The 18,754-nt window shown below is 40.5% G+C and overlaps 1 protein-coding gene across 2 annotated transcripts in view; it reads left to right on the top strand.

The window, feature by feature from the left end:
- The window catches only part of xpo6 (exportin 6), a 73,241-nt gene that overhangs the window by 5,451 nt on the left and 49,036 nt on the right, over nucleotides 1–18,754 (top strand). For both annotated transcript variants that reach the window (XM_041862472.1, XM_041862473.1), the window contains 2 exons: nucleotides 3,203–3,400; nucleotides 10,398–10,557. In XM_041862472.1, the coding sequence (XP_041718406.1) occupies nucleotides 3,203–3,400; nucleotides 10,398–10,557 (358 nt within the window). The remainder of the gene's footprint in view (nucleotides 1–3,202; nucleotides 3,401–10,397; nucleotides 10,558–18,754) is intronic.

An 18,754-nucleotide genomic window follows, 5' to 3' on the forward strand; every position in this document is an offset into this window, starting at 1 on the left:
TTTCAGAACATGAGATCTCGTGTTCAAGACAGATCTCTTTGCTCGGAGATACGGAACTTTAAACTATAGTTTATTTTATACTAAACTAACATTGGCTAACCTGTTGATAGTTCAATTGGTGATTGAAGAACTCCAGTTGAAGTTCCAACCCACCCCCCCTGTCTGTAAGGCTGTCATTAAGGCTAAGCTTGTTGTGACTTGTTAGTGGTGTGAAGCCTGAGTAGGTCAGTGGGAGGGTCACATGCAAAAACCCATAGAAACAACAAAGCATCTATAGGCTACACTTTTTCAGAGAAGTAGTGTCCTGGTTGATCATTGTGGCGTCATAATTAGAATTTTGCAAATTGGTTTTGAATTTGTGTTCTGTTTGTTGGAACTTGTACTGTGGATGTTTTCAACATCACTTTGCTTGATGATCATAAGATCCTCACATGTTTTCATGGAAATGGGTCTCTCCAAGAGGTTATTGGATGCATGGCATTTGTATAGGCTCATTAGTGTTTGATCACTGTTGTTGAATACATTAACATTGTAGTCATTATGCTGATATATTTTTGGAACCTCCAAACAAGAAGTTCCTTCGTGAAAATAAAGTTTTTCTATTCTGTATTTTTTATGCGTATCAGTGCATGGCTGACTATTCCCAAGTTCGTTGCTGTAAATGAGTGTGTTCTCAGTGAACTTACCTCATAAAATAAGGGTTAAGTAAAATGAGGGATGTGACAAATGAAACATTTGAAAGTTTAAACATATATATTTTTTAATCGGTTTTCCATTTAAGCAATAAGAAAAATTCATAAAATTTCAGGTGAATGCACAATGCAGCTGCCAGCAACGGTTTGGGTCTTATGTTGCGTCACTTTCAGATGGTTAAGCATTGCACCTGTACTAACATTACTGTACCTCAATTCCACCTCGCAAAGTTTGCATTTCCTCATTAACTTCTTATAGTACAGGACTTCCCTGCTGTCGCTTGCCTTTCTCTGCATTTTTTCCAACGATGACGTAATAGTGGAGAGTCAACTCCAAAATAATTGATTCCTCCCGGTGTCGACTCCCATTTCTAAGTGTCAAGATTAGATTCCGCTAGGAATAGACTCCTAAGATTCTGTATTTTTGGAACGGAGGAGACTGATTAGTTGCCGTACTTTCGAGAACACAAACACTCGCATCTTTCATAGCGAGCAAGGGATGGAGAGAGATGGGCACAGTATAGGCAGGTCGGCCACCAGGCAGACAGTCAGAACCGTGCACTAGGCCCATCTATCGGCAATCAAAAGCTGTATCTCGCAATTTCTTGGCTTGCAATGTTTTGCTTCTTCAGTAAAGCAGGGCCCATCAATGAATAGGATATTGAGATGAGCGAGATGCAACACTTCGCTCTCACGCAGTCACACAGTATCTGTGCATGTGCACGGGTTCGCTTCACGCGGTTCACAGTATCACTAAATTGATCACTAACATTTTGAAGCTGAGCCATTTGCTTGTGCTGTGCTGCGCAGTACAGTCATATCGGACTAAGATTAGCCGGCCGCGACCGGGAGACACATTTGGCCCAGCGTCGTCCAGGGTAGGGGAGGCAATGTCCGGCAGGGATGTAGCTCAGTTGGTAGAGCATGGCGTTTGCAATGCCAGGGTTGTGGGTTCGAAAAAAATAAAAAATGTACTGTAAGTCGCTCTGGATAAGAGCATCTGCTAAATGACTAAAATGTCAATGTAATCAAACACTTCATGAGAGCCCATGAGCTCATGTTGCGCACCATTTCTATAGGCAATGCAGTTGCGGGAGAAAAGAGTCATGGCCTCTAATAAAAAGAGGAGGATCCCATCAGCTTTCTATAGGCTAGGTCTACTATATTTATTTCTCAACTTTCCTAATATTAAGCACATTGCTTATCTTTACAACAGGAGTATGAAAAATGTATGCACTCACTAACTGTAAGTCACTCTGGATAAGAGCATCTGCTAAATGACTAAAATGTAAATGTAAAATGAGTAATGCCTACCTGGCTGGCATGAAAATAAACCACGGGGAATGCGTCCTCCATTTGCTATTTAAGTGCATAGATTACATGTATTTTTTCCCGCTGCCCCTGTTTCGATACAGGTGCATTATAGTGGTACATTCTAAATCAAAACACATTTCACACATATTATTTAGTATATGTAAATATTAAATCAAGAATAGTTTGATGGGTGACAATATTAGCCTATCACTTGTGAATGATGTGTTATCACTTGTGAATGATGCCCAGCATAAGAAACAATGCCTTTTTTTGCGACTTTTTCACACCTCATGTAGCCTAGCCCATAGGCCTATATGTTTTAATAAGGTTTGTATCACAACTGAAGTGGCCAAATAACTTCTTAAAATTAAGCACATTAATCCACTTTACAAGGGGTGTAGAGCCTAACTGGCATATATAAGCAGTGCAAGTATCCCTTTAAGCCATTTTTTCTCAGTGTGATTTATAATTATGAACATCACTAAAAGCCCAAAGATATTTCGTAACACTTATTAAACTGTCCGCCATAACGCTTCATAAGTGTTATTAAGCTTCATAGCATGCGTCATAACTTGTCAAATATATATTATGACAATATAATTTATCTTGTGTATGTGACATGAAAAGCGCTTAAAATAAAATGTATTATTATAATGTAATAAGTGCATATACACATGCATTGTGACATTGTGGTATTCTTTAGTCTTATGACATCTCTGATTATAACGGCTGCATAATAGCGTCAAGTACTTCCATGGCACGTCAAAATTGTCAGAAAACGTGTTGGACAGCTCATAATGTTGCAACAGTTTAGGATTTTATGACCGTGTTACGATGCAGAACAGTAATTAATGGCTAAACCTATGAAGTTGTCAGAAGGTACACCGTTTCCAAGATATATAATTTTTTTTTTATCTGTTAAAATGAGAATTTCCCTTAACCCATAGTGGTTTTATAACCTTTGTTATTGTTAACACATTGATATTAGACGTATCTGACCATGTGGTATTTTGCTGATGACTGGAATGAATATGCAATAGCAAGAGAAGACACCCTACACTTTTGAACTGATAGGCCTACTTATGGTTATGAGCGTAAGTTATAAGTGTTTTAAAGCAAGTTTGGCTAGTTCAAATAAAGTTACGCAAAGTGGTCATCAATAACTCCTGAAAATCTGCCCATTGTTTCCTTTTCAGAACCTGGTCAATAAGATGTGGCTGGGAGTAGCCTCACAGGACAAGATGGAGATCCGTAGCTGCCTGCCCAAGCTGTTGCTGGCCCAGCACAAAGCTATGCCCTTCTTCATACGCAACAAACTCTGCAAAGTCATAGTGGACATTGGTCGCCAGGACTGGCCCATGTTCTACCATGATTTCTTCACCAACACCCTTCAGGTGAGCCCTGTTAAAATTGTGTTGAATATCTTATGTTGGCTTTATTTGATTAGTCCCTCACAAATTGTTCATAGAGGTTCAACTAACTTTCCACTAGCCCTAAACCTAACTCAAGTTGTTGCATATCAGGAAGGAATAGGGCAGGATTCCCGAATAGGTGGCCCCCCAGGTTTTCTGAGCAAAAAAACCAAACTATTATTATTGTAATATTGTAATACTTTTCGTTGTTGGACATAAGACTGTAAAATCACCAGGAAATCAACTCAAAGTTATTTTAATTTAGGAAATCTGTTACCAAGTTTTCCCACATATGAATGGAGGCAAATGTGATCGTATCCAAATGTAATCAAGGTTTAAATTTTTTAGCAAATAATATGAACTGTGTACAAAACATTAAGAACACCTTCCTAATAATGAGTTGCAACCCCCGCCTTTGCCCTCAGAACAGCCTCAATTCTTCGGGGCATGGACTCTACAAGGTGTCAAGTGTTCCACAGGGATGCTGGCCCATGTTTACTCCAATGCTTTCCACAGTTGTGTCAAATTGGCTGGATGTCCATTGGGGAGTGGACCATTCTTGATAAACAGAGTGTGAAAAACCCAGCAGCAAAAGCAGTTCTTGACACAAACCGGTGCGCCTTGCACCTGTTCAAAGGCATTTAAATATTTTGTCGTGCCCATTCACCCTCTGAATGGCACACATACACAATCCATGTCTCAAAGCTTAAAAATCCTTCTTCAACCTGTCTCCTCCCCTTCATCTACACTGATTGAAGTGGATTTAACAAGTGACATCAATAAGGGATCATAGCGTTCACCTGGAATGTCATGTAAAGAGCAGGTTTTCTTAATGTTTTGTACACTCTGTATCCGTTTGGGCCTCATTCGGTCAATTTGCAGTGTACAAATTATGTTCCAGCCCCCCGACCATCTGCTCAAGAAAAGCAATGCCCCATGGCTGAATGTAATTGGGAACCCCTGGAATAGGGGTAACTCTTGCTCACAATTAACAACTTGATACTTTATATATATATATATATATATATATATATATATAAATATAAATATTTAGGCCATCAATGGCCTTCATCAGAATGTTGTTGCATATCAAGTAGCACTTGATAGATTGATTTATTATTTAGGTTTGTACGCCTTTTATAGCCTTTTATTTATATCCTAAATAAAGTCAAGCCCAAACAACATTACAATAAATATATAAAAATGAAAAAAACAGTACTGACAAAGCCATACAACAGAAGCGAAGTAAAGTGACATAGGCCTGTCATTTGATACAATAGTCTTCATATGGTCACCCTGCTAGCATTTTAAAAGGATATTTCATCGCTATATCTGTATCTCAACTGTTTTAGCATCTGGCAAATTGTGCATGGAGAGCACTTGGCTGCAATCCACAATTTAATTAATTTGCTTGACAGGCAAAAGGTTAAAGGCCCAATGCAGCTGTTTTTATATCAATATAAAAATATTTTCTGGGTAACAGTTAATTACCTTACTGTAATAGTTTTCCATTAAAATGGTCAAAAATAAACAAATCCATTTCTCAAGCAAGAATTTTGCTAAGACTGTCTGGGAGTGGTCTGAGTGGGGAGGGGAAACTTGAAAACTAGCTCTAGTTGGCAGAGAGGTTCGGAATAGGGCTGTTGCGGTGGCCGTTTTACCGCCACACCGGCGGTCACGAGTCATGAAGGCAGTCAAATTCCACGTGACCGTTTAGTCATGGTAATTAGGCTTCTCCAAGCTCTGATGCTGCTGATGGTCATTAGTAGCCTACCAAACTTGCTAACTGCCTGGTACTCAGCACTCTATTGTCCATCTAATCACTCTGACATCAATGCAAATGTAATCGAAAACTAATCACACTTCATGAGAGCCCATGAGGTCATGTTGCGCAACATTTCTATAGGCTATGCAATTGTGCAAGAAAACAGAGTGATGGCCTCTATTAAAAAGAGGAGGATCCCATCAGCTTTCTATGGTCCTCTGTAGCTCAACTGGTAGAGCATGGCGCTTGTAACGCCAAGGTAGTGGGTTCGATCCCCGGGACCACCCATACACAAAAAAATTTATGCACGCATGACTGTAAGTCGCTTTGGATAAAAGCGTCTGCTAAATGGCATATTATTATTATAGGCTAGGTCTACTATATTTATTTCTCAACTTTCCTGATATTTAGCACATTGCTTATCTTTACAACAAAAGTATAGCCTACCTGGCTGGCATGAAAATGAACCACGGGAAAAGCGTCCTCCATTCTCTATATAAGTGCATAGATGACATGTATTTGTTTTCCCGTTGCCCCTTTTTCGAGACAGGTGCATGATAATGGTCCATTCTAAATCAAAACAAATGTCACACATATATTATTTAGTATGTGTAAAGACAAGATTAAATCAAGAATAGTCTGATGGGTGACAATATTAGCCTATCACTTGTGAATTATATATCATCACTTGTGAATGATGCCCAGAATAAGGCAAGAAACAAAGCCTTTTTTTTGCGACTTTTTCAAATCATAGTCGCACACCTAATTTAGCCTAGACCATAATTCTCTGTTTTAATAAGGTTTGTATCACAACTGAGGTGGCCAAATAAGTTCTTAAAATTTAAGCACATTAATCCGCTTTACAAGGGGTGTAGAGCCTAACAGGCATACATAAGCAGCGCGTGAGTTTCAAGTTTGGGAAAGGTAATTTTCACCATGAAAATGCACCTTTTATAATAAAAGCATTACATGCATAATCGCATTTGCAGTCACTTTTGATAATGGTGTTTTCCTGCTAATGGAACATTCACGCTTATAGCCTACTGCCATGTGCGCATTGCTGCGCTTATAATGTGAAGAAATAGCCTAATAGTTTATCAACATTTTAAGCTAATTGTTCTGATCTGTTGCGTCAGCCACATTGCGTAAAAAATGTTATTTGTATTAATTTGGGATCTATCGCATCCCACAACTGTCCCAGACTATGTTTGGAATATTTATTTCTCGCACAGAATAGAATAGGTCAACTTTTGTACAATGGGGGATAGTAGATTGACATAGGCTAGTGCTTTTGCTGTTCGTTAGGCCTACTCATCTGGTTGGCTGACGAAAAGTAAATGTGGACAGTTCTTCCGATATCTTCAATATGCACCTCGGAATTGGATAAGGACGCGCGCAGTTGCGTCCCCGATGTGTCGGTCTTCACTTGTAGCCTATGAGAAAGACCAGATCACATGACGGAGAGCCATGTGGATGAGAGGTTCTTCGGAGCGAGGGGCACAACGACCACTGGCCGCAAAAGGCATGGATTTTTTTAGGGCGCATTACGACCACACAAAGGGGATGCCGCCGTGAAAATCGAGGCATTATCAAGTGCTTGTCAAATTGGGAATGAGAGATTGATGAAGTGTGTACAGTCTGCGCAAGAAATCTAAGCAGAGCTCATGCCTTTCAAGCAACTTTTTTCAAATCATCATTAGTCACATCATGCAGCCTTACAATGTATTAAAAATCGAAAAATATAGTCAAACGTTTGTAGTTACATTAATAACTCTAAATTAAGCATATAGGAGTACCTATTTCTTTGTTAACCACTCAACATAGAATAGCTGCATGTGCGCAGTCCCTCAAATCATTTGGAAAAAATATATTTTCTATTTTATTCAGCTTTGTTCAGTTGTATTCGTCATACTATAAAATAATATAAAATAATGCCACGGAATTCTAAGCAAATCTTCTGCTAAATTAGCTAGTGTAGCCCACAGCCATTTGGCATAGCCAGATCAGGACCTAACATAAGGACAACTCAGAGTAGCTATTCTGTTCTGAAATAGACTACATTTTCTTAAAATTATGCTTCTTTAAACCTGTCTAAAATAAATAATGGATTTGTTGTGAAGGTGTAGGCTATATTAAATGGATTTATTATACTTTAAAATGTAGATGTTCCAAAGGTCTGCATCACGGGTTTGTAGGCTATGTGTGGAAGCCAGGAGATGCTAAATGTGTTTGTTAATTAACGGTCAATTACTGTGAGACCAACAGTTATTTGCTTGACAATCACCGGCTGACTAAATTTCGTGACCGCCTCAGCCCTAGTTCGGAACGCTCTTTGTTATTGGTCTATTAGCTAATTCTGGTGATGTCACCAGGCAAGCCGAAACTCCACCCATGCAAAGCCTGCTGATTAGAAGGTCCTATGAAGATTGTATTTTTAAACAGCAACTATCAGGAAATAACAATTATATATATTTTTCTCACACATTTAGAGTGTTAGTTTCATCAGCTGTTGTACAATATTATATAAAACACAGGAAAAACATAATTTTGACTGCTCTGGGCCTTACATTTCCATTGGCCATTGGAAGCCTTTATTATAAGTTATAATCCCCATGTCATCATCCAGTCCTATACATACAGTTTCAGTACAGTGCTGAGAAAGTTTGTGAACACTTTAGCGTTTTCTGTATTTCTGCATAAATTTGACCTAAGATGTTATCGGATCTTCAAAACAAGCATGTTTTGTTGTAGCCTCTAACCTTATCACTCATCATTATTCATGATTCATTCATGTTTTTTCTTAATTATGGCATTATCAGGTTTAATGTTCAGAAACATCTTCTATTCTTACTTACAATAAAATTGACTCCAAAATTGCATTATGCACAATTCAGTTCTGGTTGGGCAAAACATAACCCAAAGTACGACACAAAAAAACTGCAAATGTATACAATGAGTTTGTAGAGTTACAAGCGTGATGGAATCATTCCATGCAAGGAATATGGGACCAAATACTAAACTCGTGACTACATTAATACACTTTTATTGAGCTCATTAATATAGAGGTTCAAATAATAGGTACAATTTATGCAGAAATACAGAAAATGCTAAAGGATTCAGAAACTTTCTCACCACTGTATGTATAGTCCTATATATTCAGTGTATATATATATATATATATATATATATATATATATATATATATATATATATATATATATATATATATATATATATATACACCAGTATCGCGACAAGGAAACAATACACAAAGCGGATTTAACTTCTTTAGAGAAACAGCCCTAATGTTGGAAACAAACATCATTATGTTGTCATCCAGCGTCATATTTCTTTGTTTTCCAAGCTATAGCACACAATATTTCACATACAACAGGTTTTTAAATGACCATAGAGTTTGGTCTGCTTTGTGTTAAAATGTATGACATGGGAAAAATATTGCCCTAATGTACAGTATATTGCTTTTCAATAAGTATATTTATTGGATGTTTTAGCGAATACATGCTAAACATAAGTAGAATTTAGACCATACTAACAGTAACACAATAAATGAACTTACACAAAATCAAATTAAATAAAATTGTATTTGCCACATGCGCTGAATACAACCTTACAGTGAAATGCTTACTTACAAGCCCTTAACCAACAATGCAGTTTTAAGAAAAATAAGTGTTAAGTAAAAAATAGATAAGTAAAAAATAACTAATAACAAATAATTAAAGAGCAGCAGTAAAATAACAGTAGGGAGGTTATATACAGGAGGTACCGGTACAGAGTCAATGTGCGGGGGCACAGGTTAGTCTAGGTAATTGAGGTAGTATGTACAGTACCATTCAAAAGTTTGGACACACATACTCATTCAAGGGTTTTCCTTTATTTTTACTATTTTCTACATTGTAGAATAATAGTGAAGAAATCAAAACTATGAAATAACACATATGGAATCATGTAGTAATCAAAAAGTGTTAAACAAATCAAAATATTTTATATTTGAGATTCTTCAAGTAGCCACCCTTTGCCTTGATAGCTTTGCACACTCTTGGCATTCTCTCAACCAGCTTCACTTGGAATGCTTTTCCAACAGTCTTGAAGGAGTTTCCACATATGCTTAGCACTTGTTGGCTGCTTTTCCTTCACTCTGCCGTCCGACTCATCCCAAACCATCTCAATTGGGTTGAGGTCGGGGGATTGTGGAGGCCAGGTCATCTGATGCAGCACTCCTTCACCCTCCTTATTTGTAAAATAGCGCTTACACAGCCTGGAGGTGTGTTGGGTCATTGTCCTGTTGAAAAACAAATGATAGTCCCACTAAGCCTAAACCAGATGGGATGGCGTATCACTGCAGAATGCTGTGGTAGCCATGCTGGTTAAGTGTGCCTTGAATTCCAAATAAATCATAGACTGTGTCACAAGCAAAACACCCCCACACCATAACACCTCCTCCTCCATGCTTTACGTGGGAAATACACATGCGGAGATCATCCGTTCTCCCACACCGCATCTCACAAAGACACGGCAGTTGGAACCAAAAATATCAAATTTGGACTAAAGACCAAAGGACACATTCTCACCGGTCTAATGTCCATTGCTCGTGTTTCTTGGCCCAAGCAGGTCTCTTCTTCTTATTGGTGTCCTTTAGTAGTGGTTTCTTTGCAGCAATTCAACCATGAAGGCCTGATTCACACAGTCCCCTCTGAACAGTTGATGTTGAGATGTGTCTGTGACATGAACTCTGTGAAGCATTTATTTGGGCTGCAATTTCTGAGGCTGGTTGAGAGAATGCCAAGAGTGTGCAAAGCTGTCATCAAGGCAAAGGGTGGCTAATTTGATGAATTTCAAATATAAAATACATTTTTATTTGTTTAACACTTTTTTGGTTACTACATGATTCCATATGTGTTATTTCATAGTTTTGATGTCTTCACTATTATTCTACAATGTAAAAATAAAAACCCTTGAATGAGTAAGTGTCCAAACTTTTGACTGGTAGTGTACATGTAGGTAGAATTAAAGTGACTATGCATAGATAATAAACAGAGAGTAGCAGCAGCGTAAAAGAGGGGGGGGGGGGACGACAATGCAAATAGTCTGGGTAGCCATTTCATTAGCTGTTCAGGAGTCTTATGACTTGGGGGTAGAAGCTGTTAAGAAGCCTTTTGGACCTAGTATGTGTGTGTTCTGTGTGTGTTACTGCAGCTGATCCAGTCTCCTACCATGGCTTCTCTGGGGCTGGTTTTGCTCAAGACCACGTCCGAGGAGCTGGCGTGCCCGCGGGAGGATTTGAGCGTGGCACGGAAAGACGAGCTGCGCAAACTGTTGCTGGAGCAGGTCCCCACGGTGCTGGGACTACTGACAGGTGAGCAACTTCAACCATTCATTACAATGGGAAATTGGGAGGTGAAACACTGGCGGTTCACCAAGCGGAGCAGCTCCCAGTGTTCATGCACGTTGGCACCACTTGGCACGGATGGCGAAAGTTTAGAAATTAAACTAGGCTGCTCTTATGTTAGTCAACCAAAATTGAGTAGAATGTACCATGGCTAAAGCAGTATGGCTTTCTCTATAAAACGCATTGACATTGTTCACTAACCTAATGTTAAAGGGATTCTTCGGGATTTTGGCAATGAAGCCATGTATCTACTTCCCCAGAGTCAGATGAACTCGTGGATACCATTTTTATGTCTCTGGGTGCAGTTTGAAGGAAGTTGCTAACCAGCGTTCGCGCAATTGCTAACTAGCGCAATGACTGCATGCTAGTAGATACCATAGACTTCCAGTAATTGCGCTAATGCTAGTAAGCAATTTCGCTAACACTAGTTAGCAACTTCCTTTTTACTGGATGCAGAGACATAAATATGAAGTATCCCTTTAACTTAATTAGCCAGCATAGAGCAAGTCCCCGTCACCACAGCCGCGAAGTCAATATTTTTTTGGGGGGGTTAGCTTTTTGCATAGGATTTAGGGTTAGGCATAAGGTTAGCAGTGTGATTAAGGTTAACGTTTTTAAAATCAAATTTTAAGAAGAGAAATTGTAGAAGTAGGCAGGGTTTATGACTTTGTGGCTGTGGTAACTAGTGACAACCATCATGGGTGCCTGACTTTGTCTGAAAGTGGAGGTGCAAAAGCTTGGGGGTCTTTACTTTTTTGGGCCGCTGTTTGAAGTGCTGTCACCATGAACGTTTTTTCTATTAACTTGTTTTAGCAGAATACATATTTGATGCAAAGAGGGTAGAAATCGTCAATTTGGTTGATGTTACTTACCAAGCCAAGCAGACAGACCCGGCGTCAGGATAAAGTGACAAAGGGGCAGTTGAAATCGGTTAGGGGGCACAATTTTGGGGGAATTGGAATTATATTAAATTCTGCTAATTTCATGCTATACCACAAACATAAAGTTAAAATGCTGAAACTCCGAGACCATTGGCTTAGAATACCGACACAACTGCGAATGCGAACGAATGAATGCGAACAGAACAAAACAGTGGTAGGCCTACTATAGGCTATTTATGCTACTTACATTAACAGTAAACAAACGCAGTAAACAAAAGGCAAATGGAATTTACCAAAACATAGCCTACTAAAGTGAGATGCAGCCATGCACAGCGGTCTTATCAATAGGCCTATAGGCCCACTTCAAACATGGAAAATTATGCAGCTCATGAGTTCATCAAATTCGACCCACCCACATAATCAATTAAGCATTGCTGGCCTACCATTAACACATTTCCAGTACGTACATTTCTCATTTACAATCACGAAAAGCAATGCGCTACCAAGAAGCAGTAGCATGATGAAACATGTAGCTATACCCAGGGGCGTCATGTGGGTTCTTGCATTGGAATTATATTTAATTCTGCTTATATCACGCTATACAACAATAAACATAAGTTCAAATGCCGAGATCGTTGAATGCTTTTGACCACACTAAGCAAGGCCGATTTGGCAATGAAAACATAGGCTGGCTAAAGAAGTCATTTTGCCATTCCATACCCTAGGTTTTTGCTGAAAATGACGCCTCTGACCACCAAGATTTTGAACAAACACAACCAGTTAGATCGTTTCTTACCAAATCAAATTGTATTTGCCACATGCGCCGAATACAACAGGTGTAGACCGTACAGTGAAATGTTTACTTACAAGCCCTTAACCAACAATGCAGTTTTAAGAATAAATTGTTTTAAAAAAATATTAAAGAGCAGCAGTAAAATAGCAGTAGAGAGGCTATATACAGGGGGTACCGGTACAGAGTCAATGTGCGGTGGCACAGGGTAATTGAGGTAATATGTACATGTGGGTAGAGTTAAAGTGACATAGATAATAAACAGAGAGTAGCAGCAGCGTAAAAGAGGGGGTGGGGGAGACAATGCAAATAGTCTGGGTAGCCTTGATTAGCTGTTCAGGAGTCTTGTCTTGGGGGTAGAAGCTGTTAATAAGCCTTTTGAACCTAGACTTGGTGCTCCGGTACCGCTTGCCGTGCGGTAGCAGAGAGAACAGTCTATGACTAGGGCCTTCCTCTGACACCGCCTGGTATAGAGGTCCTGGATGGCAGGATGCTTGGCCCCAGTGATGTACTGGGCCGTATGCACTACCCTCTGTAGTGCCTTGCGGTCGGAGGCCGAGCAGTTGCCATACCAGGTAGTGATGCAACCAGTCAGGATGCTCTCGATGGTGCAGCTGTAGAACTTTTTGAGGATCTGAGGACCCATGCCAAATCTTTTCAGTCTCCTGAGGGGGAATAGGCTTTGTCGGGCCCTCTTCACGACTGTCTTGGTGTGTTTGGACCATGATAGTTTGTTGGTGATGTGGACACCAAGGAACTTGAAGCTCTCAACCTGTTCCACTACAGTCCTGTCGATGAGAATGGTGGCGTGCTCAGTCCTCTTTTTTTTTTTTTCCTGTAGTCCACAATCATCTCCTTTGTCTTGCTCACGTTGAGGGAGAGGTTGTTATCCTGGAACCACACGGCCAGGTCTCTGACCTCCTCCCTATAGACTCTCATCATTGTCGGTGATCAGGCCTGCCACTGTTGTGTCGTCGGCAAACTTAATGATAGTGTTGGAGTCGTGCCTGGCCATGCAGTCATGGGTGAACAGGGAGTACAGGAGGGAACTGAGCACACATTGAGGGGCCCCCATGTTGAGAATCAGCGTGGCATATGTGTTGTTACCTACCCTTACCACCTGGGGGCGGCCCGTCAGGAAGTCCAGGATCCAGTTGCAGAGGGAGGTGTTTAGTCCCAGGGTCCTTAGCTTAGTGATGAGCTTTGAGGGCACTATGGTGTTGAACGCTGAGCTGTAGTCAATGAATAGCATTCTCACGTAGGTGTTTCTCTTGTCCAGGTGGGAAAGGGCAGTGTGGAGTGCAATAGAGATTGCATCATCTGTGGATCTGTAGGGACGATATGCAAATTGGAGTGGGTCTAGGGTTTCTGGGATAATGGTGTTTGTGAGCCATGACCAGCCTTTCAAAGCACTTCATGGCTACAGACGTCAGTGCTACGGGTCGGTAGTCATTTAGACAGGTTATCTTAGTGTACTTGGGCACCGGGACTATGGTGATCTGCTTGAAACATGTTGGTATTACAGACTCAGTCAGGGACATGTTGAAAATGTCAGTGAAGACACTTGCCAGTTGGTCAGCGCATGCTCGGAGTACACGTCCTGGTAATCCGTCTGGCCCTGCGGCCTTGTGAATGTAGGGCGAGGGAGAGCTTTGTACGCGTCTCTGTGTGTGGAGTAAAGGTGGTCTAAAGTTTTTTTTTTTTTCCTCTGGTTGCACTTTTAACATGCTGGTAGAAATTAGGTAGAATGGATTTAAGTTACCATGCATTAAAGTCCCCGGCCACTAGGGGCACTGCCTCTGGATGTGCGTTTTCCTGTTTGCTTATGGCCTTATACAGCTCATTGAGTGCAGTCTTAGTGCCAGCATCGGCTTACTCGCTCGCTGTCGGATCCTTACAAAGCACCCCGACCAACGTCCACGATATCTCCGTCTCTTTCTCATGCGAGTGACGGGAATTTGGGCCTTGTCGGGTGTCTGTAGAATATCCTTCGCGTCCGACTCGTTGAAGAAAAAATCTTCGTCCAGTACGGGGTGAGTAATCGCTGTCCTTATATCCAGAAGCTCTTTTTGGTGGCAGAAACATTATGTACAGAATAAATTACAAATAACGCGAAAAAACACATACAATCGCACAATTGGTTAGGGGTCCGTAAAACGGCAGCCATCTCCTCCGGCGCCATTTTCTTCAATCAGAAGAGTTGCAGCCTCCTTCATGCTCTGTTGAACTTCCTGAGTAATAGATCATTCTCCCTGAAATCTTCTTGTAAGATCCCCCTTAAATGCCAGTTGGATTAGTTGACCTTTTCTTGGGTTCAGTCTGTGCTGACTGAACACGTTTGTCCAAGAGGAAGATGAGTTCTTGCTGGCTATCATTAACAAGTGTTGACACCTCAGTCTGTTCCCATGGCACTTAGATTTTATTTATTTTTTGCAGTGTATTTCAAATGCTCCTTGCTTGATGTGATCCTTGCTAATACATAATCCTTTGGTTCTATCAATAGCATGCTTCCAGTTACAGTGCCTTCAGAAAGTACCCCATCATGTCAAAGTGGAATTTTTACAAATTAATAAAAAATGAAATGCTTAAATGTCTTCAGTCTAAGTATTCAACACCTATTTGTTATGGCAAGCCTAAATAAGTTCAGGAGTAAAAATGTGTTTAACAAGTCACAAAATAAGTTGCATGGACTCGCTCTGTGTGCAATAATAATAGTGTTTAACATGACTTTTGAATGACTACCTCATCTTTGTACCCCACACGTACAATTATCTGTAAGGTCCCTCAGTCGAGCAGTACATTTCAAACAGATTCAACCACAAAAACCAGGGAGGTTTTCCAATGCCTCGCAAAGAAGGGCACCTATTGGTAGATGGGTAAAAAAAAAAAGCAGGCATTGAATATCCCTTTGAGCATGGTGAAGTTATTAATTACACTTTGGATGGTGTATAAATACACCCAGTCACTTCAAAGATACAGACGTCCTTCCTAACTCAGTTGCCGCAGAGGAAGGAAACCACTCAGGGATTTCACCATAAGGGCAATGGTGACTTTAAAACAGTTAGTTTAATGGCTGTGATAGGAGAAAACTGAGGATGGATCAACAACATTAGTTACTCCACAATATTAATCTAATTGACAGAGTGAAAGAAGGAAGCCTGTTCAGAATACAAATATTCCGAAACATGCATCTGTTCGCAACAGTAATACTGCAAAAAATGTGGCAAAGCAATTCACTTTTTGTCCTGAATACAAAGTTTTATGTTTGTGGAAAATCTAATACAACGCATTACTGAGTACGATTCTACAATATTTCAAGCATAGTGGTGGCTGCATCTTGTTATGCAGAGTTTTTCAGAACAAAAAAGAAACGGAATGGAACTAAGCACAGACAAATTCCTAGTGGAAAACCTGGTTCAATCTGCTTTCCAACAGTCACTGGGAGATGAATTCACCTTTCAGCAGGATAATAACCTAAAACACAAGGTCAAATCTACACTGGAATTTGTTACCAAGAAGACCGTGAAAGTTCCTGAGTGGCCGAGTTACAGTTTTGACTTATCTGCTTGATCATCTATGGAAAGACCTGAAAATGGTTGTCTAGCAATGATCAACAACCAATTTGACAAAGCTTGAACAATTTTGAAAAGAATAATGGGCAAATGTTGCGCAATCCAGGTGTGAAAACTCTTAGATTTACCCAGAAAGACTCACAGCTGTAATCGCTGCCAAATGTGATTTATAACATGTTTTGACCCAGGGAGTTGAATATTTATCTAATCAAGATATATTAGTGTTTTGTTTTATTATTTTATCTCACAAATGTTCGAATTTTTCTTCCACTTTGACAGAGTATTTTGTGTAGATTGTTGACATAAAATGACAATTAAATGGTATGGCAAAGTGGGTTGTGGGGAAGTTGAATCTCACCTTCTGCATTTCTACACAGTTAAAAAAAACTAAAATGATATTTGGAGAACAGCAAAAACAAACAAAAATGACCCCACACATTTAGTTATCACCACGATATAAGATTTAAAGGTCTGTGGAACGGCATATACAATGTCAACCGGTACTAAAACATATAATAAATTGACTCATTTACTTTTGGAACAGTAAAACGTTCAGTGAAACTTCAAATGCTGACATCCATAGCTATTTTTTTACCATAAAATTGCACCTTTATAATAAAAGATTACATGCATCTATCATCGCATTTGCAGACTAATGTAATATAGGCTACTATTCCTAATGTGATGAGTATATTGCATAGTCATAATTTAGGCTACTAATTTAACTCAATCACTGTTAGCAAGACACAGTTCTGAACAATGCCTTCCTTAGCACGTAGGGACAGAGTATTCTGCATTGCTTGCTGTTTGGGGTTTTAGGCTGGGTTTCTGTATAGCACTTTGTGACATCTGCTGATGTAAAAAGGGCTTTATAAATACATTTGATTGATTGAGTAGGCCTAATCAGAGACCGTTCTACTCCTTTCATTGCATGGGAAAAATGTGGCATTTTATAAACACATTTCATGCAATTCTAATACACTATGACTGGAAACATAAGCAACACACTCACCGGCCAGTTTATGAGGTTCAACCAAATGGATTGCTCCTACAGATAGTGAGTCACATGGCCATGGCTTGCTATATAAAACAGGCAGACAGGCATCGAGGCATTCAGTTACTGTACGATTGAACGTTCGAATGGGTAAAACGAGTGACCTAAGCGACTTTGAGCGTGGTATGATCGTCGGTGCCAGGTGTGCCGGATACAGTTTCTCAGAAACAACCAGGCTTTTCATGCACGATAGTGTCTAGGGTTTACCGAGAATGGTGCGACAAACAAACAAATATCCAGTCAGCGACAGTCCTGTTGGAGAAAACGGCTAGTTGATGAGAGAGGTCAAAGGGGAATGGCAAGAATTGTGCAAGCTAACAGGCGGGCCACAAACAGACAAATAACGGCGCAGAACGGCATCTCGGAACACGTCAATCATTGTCACGGATGGACTATTGCAGCAGACGACCACACTGGGTTCCACTTCTATCAGCTAAAAACAAGAATAGCGGCTCCAGTGGGCACGCGATTACCAACACTGAACAGTTGTGCGGGAAAAACATTGCCTGGTCATGCTGATGGCAGTGTAAGGATTTGGCGTAAGCAGCATGAGTCCATGGACCCATCCTGCCTGGTGTCAACAGTACAGGCTGGTGGTGTACTGGTGTGAGGAATGATGTTTTCCTGTCACACGTTAGGTCACTTGATGCCAATTTAGCTACGATTGAATGCCACAGTGTATCTGAACATTGTTGCTGACCAAACCCAATAGAGCATCTTTGGGATGAGATGGAATGTGCCGTCCAATCTGCAGCAACTCCATTAAGCCGTCGCGTCAGCATGGATCAACATCCCTGTGGAACGTTTCTGACACCTTGTAGCATCCATGCTCCAAAGAATTCAGGCTGTTCTGGAGGCAAAGGGGGGTCCGACCCGGTACTAGATGAGTTTATTTTTATCTTTATACAACAAGTTAGTAGCCTACTCTGCTGACACTGACAAACAGATCAGTAAAAACGACTTTGTATTAAATGCAACCATCTAATCTAGGCCTGCGAAAAGGAGAAACACACATTTTACAATACATCCATCTAACCTGAAGGAGGACATTATTGTCCCCAAAAAAACGTTATAGTGGTACTGATTGAATGATAAAGACAGTGAATATGTGCACACTCACAGGGGATATGGCTCTCCGCTGGTGCCAGTAATATAGGTCAATTGGGAGTTGAACAATTTGATAACTATAGACAGATTAGTCTTTTCTTTTCAGCAATAGCCATTTACTTTCTAAACTATTTTAGTCCTACGATTGTACACTGCTCAAAAAAATAAAGGGAACACTTAAACAACACAATGTAACTCCAAGTCAATCACACTTCTGTGAAATCAAACTGTCCACTTAGGAAGCAACACTGAATGACAATACATTTCACATGCTGTTTTGCAAATGGAATAGACAACAGGTGGAAATTATAGGCAATTAGCAAGACACCCCCAATATAGGACTGGTTTTGCAGGTGGTGACCACAGACCACTTCTCAGTTCCTATGCTTCCTGGCTGATGTTTTGGTCACTTTTGAATGCTGGCGGTGCTTTCACTCTAGTGGTAGCATGAGACGGAGTCTACAACCCACACAAGTGGCTCAGGTAGTGCAGCTCATCCAGGATGGCACATCAATGCGAGCTGTGGCAAGAAGGTTTGCTGTGTCTGTCAGCGTAGTGTCCAGAGCATGGAGGCGCTACCAGGAGACAGGCCAGTACATCAGGAGACGTGGAGGAGGCCGTAGGAGAGCAACAACCCAGCAGCAGGACTGCTACCTCCGCCTTTGTGCAAGGAGGAGCAGGAGGAGCACTGCCAGAGCCCTGCAAAATGACCTCCAGCAGGCCACAAATGTGCTTGTCTGCTCAAACGGTCAGAAACAGA

This window comes from Coregonus clupeaformis, chromosome 35 (genome assembly GCF_020615455.1).
Source record: "Coregonus clupeaformis isolate EN_2021a chromosome 35, ASM2061545v1, whole genome shotgun sequence".
NCBI classification, from domain to species: Eukaryota; Metazoa; Chordata; class Actinopteri; order Salmoniformes; family Salmonidae; genus Coregonus; species Coregonus clupeaformis.